Source organism: Balaenoptera musculus, chromosome 9 (assembly GCF_009873245.2).
Source record: "Balaenoptera musculus isolate JJ_BM4_2016_0621 chromosome 9, mBalMus1.pri.v3, whole genome shotgun sequence".
Taxonomy (NCBI): domain Eukaryota; kingdom Metazoa; phylum Chordata; class Mammalia; order Artiodactyla; family Balaenopteridae; genus Balaenoptera; species Balaenoptera musculus.
In genome coordinates, this window is record NC_045793.1 from 414035 (window position 1) to 426347 (window position 12313).

General features: G+C 44.9%; 1 protein-coding gene across 4 annotated transcripts in view; it reads left to right on the plus strand.

Annotated features, from left to right (window-relative positions):
* The first annotated feature begins 843 nt into the window (after positions 1 to 843).
* NCAPG2 (non-SMC condensin II complex subunit G2) overlaps positions 844 to 12313 on the plus strand; it is a 61105-nt gene continuing 49635 nt past the window's right edge. For 2 of the 4 annotated variants that reach the window (XR_005021327.1, XM_036864495.1), the window contains exons 1-7: positions 860 to 947; positions 3859 to 3978; positions 5599 to 5787; positions 6115 to 6229; positions 7687 to 7841; positions 9259 to 9393; positions 12111 to 12205. Coding sequence is in view for 3 of the 4 variants with exons in the window: in XM_036864495.1 (XP_036720390.1) it covers positions 3901 to 3978; positions 5599 to 5787; positions 6115 to 6229; positions 7687 to 7841; positions 9259 to 9393; positions 12111 to 12205 (767 nt within the window). In the remaining variant the exon portion in view is untranslated. Of the gene's footprint in view, positions 948 to 3219; positions 3289 to 3858; positions 3979 to 5598; positions 5788 to 6114; positions 6230 to 7686; positions 7842 to 9258; positions 9394 to 12110; positions 12206 to 12313 lie in introns of those variants that run through there. The other 2 variants (XM_036864493.1, XM_036864494.1) reach the window with 2 other exon arrangements.

Sequence of the window (12313 nt, forward strand, 5' to 3'; positions counted from 1 at the left end):
TCAAGTTATTAGCTGATACAAGTTAAATTAAAAGAAATTGATGATAGATCAGTATGTGATTTTTGGCATTTAATTAAAATACATTCAAGGAATAGGGTACATTGCTATTAATTTTTTTTTTCATTTCTGTCTGCTTTTTTTGGTGTGAACAAGTTTTCTCAGTATTTACATCTATAAACATAAAAAATCAGAATAGAATATTTATTCTTAGAAACATAAATTGATTGAAAAAATAGTCTTGACCATAGCATTAAGAGGTGTGTTTCAGCAAAATTTTAGTTTTATATTTGATAAGTACATATCAAATTTATAATCAGTTGATACGGCTTTGATCTATTTGTATCCCTAATTAATAAAAGTGTGAATGTAGAGAATTTTGGTCACGAGATACTAAATATGTATCTGTATATACGTATATGTATTTATTTATATATATATTTGCTGGAGACATGGTCCATAGAAGCTGCGTAGCAAAAGTAGATACTACGTTAGTACAGAATTATGTGGGAAACGTGGAATTGACATATGCGTTCACGAACACTCGTCCAATTGCTAGAGAATTCAGACGTCACTTGATATATATAAAGGATGATGTCACCGTTTTATTTTGAGTCAATCTTTATGTCAGAGATTGCATCTATTTCAGTCATTTAAGGCAAGACAAATTTTGATGTCAGACTAAAAAATGTCAGGATCCGAGCTCGCGTGGAAGAGGCGGGGCCCGGGCCCGGGAGTGGTGGGCTTTGGGGGATGGGCTACGGTCGGGGCGGGGCTCGGGCGCGGACTGCGAGGCGGGGCGTGCGCCCTCCGGAGGCCCCGCCCGGACGCTTCCAGTTCTCGCGAGAGTGGCGCGTGGTGACGCGCGGGCGGGCGGAGCGCGTCGAGGGCGCCGGCGGGCGGGTTTGAATCTGGTCCGAGCGCGGGAATCTGCGGGTCCCGGGGACGAGGTGAGCGCTGCGGTGCCGGCCCGCGAAGGGCTGGGGGCAGGGGCCCGGGAAACAGCGGGGTCGGGCAGGTCGGGCCCCTAGCACCGCAGCCTCCGCATGGGCCGTGATCTGAGCCCGCGGCCCGGCTGGCGGCTCTGAGGTGGCCGAGGAGGTGGGCACCGGAGCCGGGAGCGCGCCACACTCCGCGCCTTCCCTCCAGGACTGAATTTAGAGGATATCCAGCCTGGACCCGGGACTGACACTGGACAGGACTCCCAGCCTGGGCTGGGAACTGACTCCGTATGGGACCCCCTGAGCCCTGGACCTGGGACTGACCCCGGACGGGACCCCCCGAGCCCTGGACCGAGGGCTGACACCGGACAGGACCCCCCAGCCCTGGACCCGCGACTGACCCCAGACAGGACCCCCTGAGCCCTGGACCTGGGACTGACCCTGGACAGGACCCCCCGAGCCCTGGACCGAGGGCCGACACCGGACAGGACCCCCAGTCCTGGACCTGCGACTGACTCCAGACAGGACCCCCTGAGCCCTGGACCTGGGACTGACCCCAGACAGGACCCCCCCGAGCCCTGGACCGAAGGCTGACACCGGACAGGACCCCCAGCCTTGGACCCGCGACTGACCCCAGACAGGATCCCCTGAGCCCTGGACCTGGGACTGACCCCGGACAGGACCTTCCGAGCCCTGGACCGAGGACTGACACCGGACAGGACCCCCAGCCTTGGACCCGCGACTGACCCCAGACAGGATCCCCTGAGCCCTGGACCTGGGACTGACCCCGGACAGGACCCCCCGAGCCCTGGACCGAGGACTGACACCGGACAGGACCCCCAGTCCTGGACCCGCGACTGACCCCAGACAGGACCCCCTGAGCCCTGGACCAAGGGCTGATCCCAGAGAGGACCCCCAGTCCTGGACCTGGGACTGACCCCAGACAGGAACCCCTGAGCCCTGGACCAAGGGCTGATCCCAGAGAGGACCCCCAGTCCTGGACCTGGGACTGACCCCAGACAGGACCCCCAGCCTGGACCTGGGACTGACCTTAGAGAGAACCCCTCCAGCCCTGGACCAGAGACTGACCTCAGAGATCAGTTCCCTGAGCCTCCGTGCTCTGGGAAACCTGTCCTCAAGTATCTCTCCTACGTCTGAGATGAATGGTTTGCTCCAGGTGACGAGGGTTTTCCATGGTGACAGTGTGACAGGGATCTCTTTTTAATGCTCATCTTAATTCAGTGCCGACCTCCTGTGTGAAGAGCACAGTGCCATGGGGACGGTAGCTGCATGGTGGGATGATCTCTCACCTAGCAGGTAGCTCTGGCTGGAAGGGTGAGGTCTTGTGCACATAGTAGTGGGTCACTTTGAGAGAGGGAGTTTGCGTGTAAGTTAAGAAATTAGTAACCCTTGAAGAACTACAGTCACTAGTGTCAGAGAGACAGTGGGGAGTGTGGCAATAAATCCGGTAGTCTAGTGGCAGAGGATTACTGTGGTTAAGACCAACATGCCAAGAATTACACTTGGAAATAGAGCAAACCAGAAAAGTTAGCCGAATCACGAAAAAGCAAGGAGGGTCCCAGTTTAAGGTATATGATTCCATGCAGTTGATTGCACCTTTTTGGAAAATTGTTTATTTAAACTCTTGAATTGGTACTAGCCATTGTCACTCATCAGGCTTGTTGCTGGTGGCCCTCCTGCCCGCTTAGCCAGTCGCAAGTTATGCTCACAGCTCAGGCATCTGAGTTGAGGGATGAGGTGGCCACACTTCAGTGGTGCTTATGTGGAGAAGTTATTTTCTATCCTTGTTGGTTTAATTTAAATGCTAAGATCTTGGGGTTCTGTATTTAAGATGACTCTGTCCCCAAAATTATTGCCGTTGGGACCAGTAATTTTCCATATTGCTCTCCTTATGACTGCAGGAGGTTTTCACTTATTTGTAAAGTGAGCGTCCTGTTACACGTACGTTCCATCATTTTGCTATTACTTCATTGGGCTGATGTCTTTCAAACCGGGGACCGCTAGCACGAGGTGGTGTGAATGGCAGATGGGGTTTGTTAGGGGAGACACGGACAGCGAGGGAGGCTGCACACAGTCCCTGAGCTCCCGTCCCACAGGGGTGGGGAAGAGTGTGCTGTCGTTGGGAGCAGCTGGTGCGCCCTAACAAGCTCCCAGGTGACCCCAGGGCCACCCTCTGCATAACAGTGTGACCCTGACAGGGGTTTTCTTGGTGGAGGAGTGGTGCTTTAGGAAGGGAGAGTCTTCAGGATTTGGCAGCTGGGCTTGGTCTGTTCTGAGCTGACGCAGACCTGAAGGAGCGTCTTGCGAAGGTGCTGAAAAGGGAGAGGAGGTGAGCCTCCTGGAGCTGCTGGGTTTCTCTTTCCTTAGTTGATAACCTCGTTCACATTCGGTAGAAACATGATGTTATGTTGATACTATTCTCAGTAAAGAAAATAGGGAAGTTATTTTTACTTAGTTTTTAAATTAATTTTTATTGCAGTATAATTGATTTACACTGTTGTGTTAGTTTCTGCTGTACAGCAAAGTGAATCAGCTATACGTATACACATATCCACTCTTTTTTAGATTCTGTTCCCATATAGGTCATTACAGAGTACTGAGTAGAGTTCCCTGTGCTGTACAGTAGGTTCTTATTAGTTATCTGTTTTATACATAGTAGTGTGTATATCTCACTCCCAGTCTCCCAGTTTATCCCTCCCTCCCCTCTCTCCCTTGGTAGAGAAGTTCTTTTTTAGATATTGTAACTTGTTTATGTCAGAATATTGTTAGAAACTGTCTATCATAGGTGGTACAGGGATTTTCTTGCAGTTTTGGATACTAACTAATGTACCAAATTACATCTTGTAGGAAAAGGTATATTTGCAAATGCAAGTTTCAATATGATTGTGTTTTTTACTAGGGTTACAGAATAAATGCCATATGAAAAACAGTTTGATCTGCCATGGAAAAACGTGAGACATTTGTACAAGCAGTGTCTAAGGAGCTGATTGGAGAATTTTTGCAATTCATTCAACTTGATGTAAGTTTTATGTTTAGCTTTATTGTGTTTGTGACCGTTAATGTAAGACATTTTCCTAAAATCATTATATCCACAAATGAAATATAGTCATCTCAATGAATCCGTAGGGACCAAGGTTTATTTAAAAAAGTAACAGAAAACTGTACTCAGACCTGCTGATGGGCAACTACTCCCAAATGGTATTCCCTCCTTTCTTTTAAGAGGGTTGCTGTAAGGATGGTAAGTGGTGTAATGCAGCGTGCTTCTAATTACTTAAGTCTTTACTGACCTCTTGCTACGTGCGTGGCACAGTGAGGAAGACATCCTTTTTGTCCTCAGTTATCTCCCGGGTTGTGGTGGATTCAGGCGTGAAACTACAGCAGGGTAAAGGCTAAGCTGGGGCAAGGATGGGGAGGAACAGGGTAGTTTTATCAGGGATCTGAATGGGCTGCATGGAGACTGGGGGAGAGAATTCTGGACAAAAGGGAAAGACAAAGACCCTTGAACAGCTCGGGTGAGCGTCCTGCGAGAGGAGGCTGGTAGGATTAGGATGGAGAAGTGGCCTTGGAGGGCCCTGGGGGGCTGCCCCGCCCCTTGCCTAGTGAGCCGCCCTGCCAGTTCCCGCCTGCCCCTCCTCTCCAGCGTTCTTAGTCTTCCCGTATTCTTTTTGCGTCATTGGAGAGTCAGTTGCAGGCCATGTCTCATTATCCCTCAGTATTTCCCTGGGTGTTCCTAGAACATAGACACTCTCCTGTAGAGTCACAGTAAAACCTTCAAAGAGGGAGCTGGACGGTCACCTGCAGGGTGTTTGCGGATCTTTTTGCCCAGTCCCGTATCACGCTCTGTGCTCCGCTGTCTGACTTGCTGGTCTCTTTAATCCAGAGAGTTTCACAGCATCCCTTTTCATGACTGACGGTCTTGAGAAGTGCAGGCAGCAGTTCCGTGGTCTGTCCTTCCTTTGCCCTTGTTTGCTGATGTGGTTAAGTTTATTTATGCGTTTTGGAGGAACTGCGTACATAAGTGGTGTTATGATCTCCTCACTGGGTAGAAGTAGTTGACGATTCTTGCCTGAATCGATTATTACTATGATAGCTACAAAATTGTGATTTCCCAATCCCATATTGCTTCTGTATTTATTCATTGCTATTATCAGTATGGCCTTGTTGATTCTTATCTTATTTAAAGGGTTATTATCCCTTACTGTCGCTCTTTCGGTGCTCAGATTGTACCAGATTGGATTCAGGGACAAAGTCATGGCCCAAGTTAGGTTGGAGACCAGAAACTTAGCATGCAGTCCTTGGCGTGGATGCCTTATTATCGTTGTTGCTTTTGTTATTACTTTAGCTCTAGCATACTTTTGTAACCTAATTATAGACCTGGAGATGGTGGACATCTGGATGGATTGATTTCAGGGAGGGTTTTTGCTAGGTGGGTGAAGATTAGTTTAGCAGGACTGGCTAGGGGGAGGAGGGATCTGCTACTTTCTGTCTGATAACCCCTTTACTTTTCCCTTTTAAGAATGGACTTTGAAAACTACAGCCAAACTCTTGAGCTTCTAACTAAGTTAGTGCATAAACTTTTCGCCAAGGATAGAACTAATCTTTTGTATTTGGAATGTAACAGTTGCTATTTATTTTGCAGAAAGATGCCTCTGACCCTTTCAACTTAAGTGAATTGCTAGATGAATTGTCAAGGAAACAGAAAGAAGAGCTATGGCAGAGACTCAAGAATTTATTAACGGATGTGTTGGTGGAGAGCCCGGTGGACAGCTGGCAGCCAGTGGAAGCCCCCGGTGAAGGCAGCATGGAAACAGAGCAGGGGTCAAAAATGGTAGCACCGGTCTTGCAAAAATCAGTTTCCTTTTTCTTTGTTAAAAAATAATTTTTTTGTGTGTATAATTGAATTTTAAGTTAAGGAAAAATTTAAAGGTAGAAGTCAAGAATATCAGAAGTCTGTTTATTGTAGTTATACCCTTTTCTGATCCTACCACCATTAATCTAGTATTCAATGTTGCTGTTTCAGACTGCTGACTTGTGTTCAGCTTTAATTCACTTTTTAGAATAAATGTCAAATGTGGCTTGATTTTCTTTTACATTTAAAAATTAAATTTTAAGTTGATTTTAATTTACTTGTACTCTGATTTTTTTTCATTTATAGAAAAAAAACATAGAAATAATTCATGCAATTACATCTGTGATTCTTGCTTCTGTGTCTGTTATAAATGAAAGTGAGAATTATGAAGCCTTACTGGAGTGTGCTGTTATATTAAATGGTAAGTTGACTCAGCTATAATGTGGGGTGTGTATGAGTGGTGTCTGAGTGACACTTGGTACAAGGGAGCCCTTAGCAGGGGAGAAGCAGAACTTTGCAGTCAAGCTCTTGTACTTCAGCTAAAAAAAACTGAGCAAAAGAGCATTCTTTTAGGGGCTATCCTGAGTAATTATTTAATGTAAGCCACATATAAATGGTTCACATGGTGAAAATGTGCGTTACTGAACAACTGACTGCTGTTTAGGGGCTTTTAGAGATGTCTTATTTGACCTTCAGGACCAAGGATAAGAGCTGATAAAGGGGAAGCAGTCTGATTATAAATTTCTCAGCTAGTGATTACTGCCAGACATTTCAAGTTAGCCCAGCATTTGTGACATTGCACTTTTTTCTTTAAGTATGTTATGAACATGACCTGAGGAATAATTGTTGACTCTTAGGGGAGTTTTACTATACTAATATTTATATCATGGTACTTTTCAAATTTTAACTAAACTGTAAAATTGTAGTTATTAATTTAGTGGGAACACTAGTCTGAATTAATGAGAAGATCTGATTATGTAATATTATATGTGTAAAATTATAGATATAAAAGATGCAAAAGTAACTTTTAGTAATGTTCTTTAAGAAAAATATCCCAAGTACCCTCACCTCTACTGTGTGAATCTGATTAGTTCCATGTGACAGATTCTCAGCGTCACTTGGTTTATGTATCTGTTTAGTATGCTGTTTTATTAAGAATTCTTGTGTTGAAATAATGTGTCTTATTAAGAAGTTACCCTAATCAGTATGAAAGTAGCTCCCAAATGCTTGTGGGTGTTACCACCAGTTTATCTTCAGTCTCCCTACATGCTTTATAAAATGAGGAGTGCCAATATTGTGCATCAGTCCCCATTAATTCAGGAATTTTACATCAGAGTAATGGCATTCGGATGTCTGTGGATTACAGTTATGAGCACATTATCAGTATTTTAAATTAGTTCTGGAGCTCTTCTGTTAATAACAGTACTATAGCTTTTGTATTCATTATAATAGTTGCTCTTACTATTTTTCACCAGTGAGCCAGAACTTGAGGCCCACGAACTGAGGGATGGTTGTAGTGTGTTGCTGGTCACTAGGCCGGGCCTTGCCCTGCTGCTGAGTGTTGCCCTGGGTGTTGCTACACTTGGATTTGGAGCCCAGCGTCTGCCTCTTGTAGATGAAGAGTTTGGACAATAGGCCCTCTCTGGGTCTTCCAGTTCTAAAATTCTCGGTTCTATTGGGTCTGCTTTTATAACAGTGGAAAACAATTTTTTAATTAACACCGTTTGTATCCCATAAATAATGTGTACAAGTCTTTGGCAAGTTAAACATAAACTAGTATTTGCTTGGCAGACCTTTGAAGTCATCGTGCTCTAGACGGTTGAATATGGACTAACTCTGGTTCACTTTACTCATCGCGCGATGACTGCTCCATTGCAGGTGTTTTGTACGCGCTACCTGACTCTGAACGAGAGCTCCAGGGCTCCATCCAGGATCTGTGTGTGATGTGGTGGGAGAGAGGCCTGCCCGCCAAGGAGGACATGGGGAAGACTGCTTTCGTCATGCTGCTGAGGAGAAGTCTCAAGACGAAAACAGTATGTTCGCTTTCTGAAGTACATGCTGCGTGTTACTTGAAAGTGCAGGTGTTTATACCAGTTAGTAATTGTGTTTGCTTGCGAGAGGCCTGGCCCAGTGGCTTTCAGTTAGGGTTTTGCACTGGAGGATATTCAGAGGTGGGCAGTCGAGGGTGGGCAGAGGCTCCACGTGTGGTCGTACGCAGGCTTTCTCCCCATCTTACTCGGTATGTGGCCTTTGAGAGGCTGTCCCCATGGTGGGAATTGCTCAGGGAAGGACAGAAGGGGGTGGGATGGTCAGGGAGGGCCTGCAGACCCGAGGGGGCGCTGGGCAGGAGGGCAGCCAGGGTGGGGCTGTGGACTGCAGCCCAGGCCTGAGGAAGCTTCGGCGGGGCCAACAGAGGGCATGGTGAGGGTTGGGTGTAACTTGGGCTGTTTCTCATCCTTCAGTCTTTGGTATACAATTCAGAAATCCAGAAAAAGAGCAGTATTTTTCCCTGATCAAACAACGGCAGATACTTATGTTCATCTTAGAAAATTGGGCAAATGAAGAAGAGGGGAAATGAGGAAGAGAAAAATTGTCCATAATCCCACAGCCAAGGTGACCCTTGTGATTCTAGGGATCTTTGGGGATTTCTCTTTGACCGCCCCCCTCACATCTTTACTTACTTGTCACAGGTTCCTACAAAGGTACCTACAAAGTGAAATTTGTAGGTCAGTGGGTTTGAACTTGGAGCTCTTGGTACACATTGCCAACAGCTTTCTATAAAGCTCACAGCTGGTCACGTTCTTACCACCCGTGGGAGAGTCCGTCTCACTGTGGCCTCCCAGGAGCAGTCAGTTTTATGGCAGAAAAGAACCTTTTTGGCTATGTCCTCAGCTAGTGCTTTGACTTTCTCTGCTGGCCATAGGAGTGATTTGAAAAATCCTTGTTTGTGTCAGAACTTAGCCTTAAGCCATCACTGGTTTGCCTTTTTAAAATCCATTTTCACTGCCCTTTTTGTTCAGCTTTTAAATCAAGACCCTATTTAACGTCTTCCTTATGTTCTACACCTGTGCCTTTACCACAGTAGCCGCTAGCCACACAGGGCCATTTACATTTCAAGTTAAGAAAGTTAAAGGTTTGTTTCCTCGGTGGCACCGGTCCCGCGTCAGTTGCTCCATAGCCCGACGTGGCTGATGCCCCACACTGGTCGGCATAGACTCATGCTCGTCGCACGAAACTGGTGAACAGCTCTGTCTATCAACATCTCTGCTTGCTTTTGCCTAGGTTTTAAGAAAATGTTCTCTAGAGCTCCATTTGCAAATTTTAAGATGTTTTCTCTTGGCATTATTTCTTTTTTTGATGATATATATAAAATAGTCTCATATTTTGAAATGTGACCTTACCCTTTATAAAAGAAAAACTCAGACGTTTTTCTTTTCATGTCATTCCCAGGGTGCAGACATCTGTCGGCTATGGCGTATCCATCGAGCTTTATATTGCTTCGATTATGATTTGGAGGAAAGTAGAGAAATTGAAGACATGCTGCTTGAGTGCTTCATAAATGTTAATTATATCAGAAAAGAAGAGGTAAATGGTTTTTCTTTTTTGGTGTGTTTGTGAACTGCTTTTTAATGGAAGTTTTTCTTAAGTTCATGTGTTTGCTGTTTGCATCTTGCTCAGTGTATTAATAAAAGAGTCAGCTTAACTATCAAGAGCTATTATATTTTTTGTAATTCATTTTTACTGCATGGCAGTGTTAAGCAAACGTTTTCCAAGTCCTTGCGTATTTCATCATTAAATCAGAAGGTAACAGGTGGCTGTGTGAATCCTGGGGGAACCATGATTGCATTTTAAATTAAAAATGAATAAAAATAAGGTTGAGCAAGCACTTCCCCATGGATCTGACTCTCTGCCCTAATTCCAGGTTAATTGGCATATAACTCAAAACCATCATCACACAGTATTCTTGGTTTCTTTTTCCTACCCATCCAATAAATCCAAAGAGAGGCTTCTGGCCCAGTGCTACATTGTCCACTGGTGGTCACTCCCACATGTGGCTATTGAGCAAGCTCATGAAATATGGCCAGTCCAGTTGTGGCCTTGAGTGAAAACTACACACGGATTTGAAACTTAATACGGGAAAAGAATGTTAAATATCCCACTAATAATTTTTATATATTTATTACATATTTAAATGATATTTTGGATATATTGGACTATATAAATATATTATTGAAGTTAATTTAATCTTTTTTGCTTTTATTAATGTGGCTACCAGAGGATTAAAAATTGCAGAGTGGCTTGTCTGGTTCTCTTGGACACGTTGGTCCATTGTCTTAGGAGTTTTCTGTAGTTGTTGTAGATTGACTGTATCTCCATGCCGGGGATGCAAAGCACATTTTTTTTATTATAGAATGTAGCCTTCTTCTGATTATTTGTGGCCTGGCAGACCTGATTGGAGGCAAAAGGAGGCAGTTGTCACCCCCCCGAAGGATGTGTGGGGAAGGACCTCCCAGAGGAGGGGGGGGGACCCTAAATGAAGAGTTTGCTCAAGGTTTCACCCTTACAGCTGGCCAGGGGAGTGAAGGATTTGACCCCAGTTTGCCCACTCCCCACGCACAGTCTCTGCTGGTGAGGTTAAAGGGCTGTACCGGATGACTGGCCACACTGGCCAAGACCTTCAGCTCTCGGGGTCAGAAAGGCTGTGTTCAGACTCCTGTTTGTCCACTGAGTAGGTGGTGACCTTGATCACACTCCTTTCAATCTCAGTATTTCCTTCTGTAAAATAGGAACAGCAGGTGCCCTTTCCCAGGTTTCCCTTGAGCGGCACACGAGGCCATTCATAGAGCTTTAAGTGCCTGCAGGGCAGGAAGTGCCCTGACTGTGTTCTTGCTACTCTCCCATCATCATTGTTGGGAAGACGCTGGACGCATGGCCTCTGCCCTGAGTATCCCAGGGTTGTTGTAAAATTTGGGAGAGTAAAGAAGTTAAGAGTGGATTCAGATAAATACACTTTATTTATATTGACTTATACATAGCAGTGGATGAAGCGTGCTTGTCTCACACATATGTATGTGCAGGTGTAGACATAAATATACACGTGTGTGTCTTAAAGCTCTCTCTTTTTTTAAATTGATGTGCTCTTTTGAATTTAAGATATCTAAACTTAGTTTCCTAATCAGTCATTAATTTGGTCATGTCAGTTTCCAGTCATTCTTGGTAAACAGTAAATCTCTTCTATACTCTACTGGCAAGTTACTTCCAGTAAATACTTGTTTGTTTATTTTTTTAAATTTATTTGGCTGCACTGGGTCTTAGTTGCCGCAGGCGGGATCTTCATTGCCACATGTGGGCTCTTTAGTTGCGGCATGCATGTGGGATCTAGTTCCACGACCAGGGATCGAACCTGTGCCCCCTGCATTGGGAGCGCAGAGTCCTAACCACTGGACTGCCAGGGAAGTCCCAGTAAATATTTTTTTAAAAATTTACCTGTTGCAAGCATGGTTACCCTGCCTTTTGTATCAAAGTGTGTTGCGTGTCTGTAGGACTCCAGACACTGGTGTGCTGGTAAGCAGTGAGGAGGTGATGGTGCCCTTCACAGGGAAACTCTGGGCAGATGTATTTTATGCCCCCTGTAGAGAGTAAATATAATCTTGCTTTTTAGGTTCACATGTGTAATCTAGTATTATGCATAAAAATTAATATTACATGATATATGTATGATATTTATAATTACATATAATATATGGGGACTATATGTATTTGAAAATTCTACCTTGGCAAACACTTAGCCTCTTAACTTCACAAGCCCTCAGTTTTGTCTTTTATAAAAGATGAAATGAAGGGATGTTCAGTTCCATTCCCACCCCAAGATGCTAGATTTCAAGCATTCTTTGATTTTCGGTTGTGGAGACATCAGGACAGAGCCAGAGTGAAGTGCTGGTGCATCACTTAACTTGCGTGCTGGGCTGTGGGGTAGCTTCCTGGGTCACCGTGTGGTCGGACAGGAGTAGCTCAGAGGTGCCTGCTGCTCCGCCCTCCACGGGGAGCCTCCCACCTGCTGCTGCTGCCCAGCTCGGTCCCTCCGAGGCTCCCGCCGCCGTCCCCACACGGGGCTGCCGCCCGAAGCACTGTGCTCGAGTGCAGCTTCAGTGTGTAGATTCTAACTTAGAAGTATGGATGCTTCCTTGTTGGGTGTAGCAAACTTTAGTGTTACTACGCTTTCAAAGAATGTTTGTTTTTTAGTTCCTGGGAACTTTTTATTTGGTTGCAATTTTAACATATCCTACTTTTTTAATTTATAGGGAAGAAGATTTCTTAGTTCTCTCTTCAACTGGAATATAAATTTCATTAAAATGATCCATGGGACCATTAAAAACCAGTTACAAGGATTACAAAAGTAAGTATTAAGGGTAATTAATATTTTGTGCTTAGTGTGGTTTTAAAAGTTTCTATGTGACCTGACTTTTAAATTATATTAATGTATTAGAAGCTGTGAAAATTATCT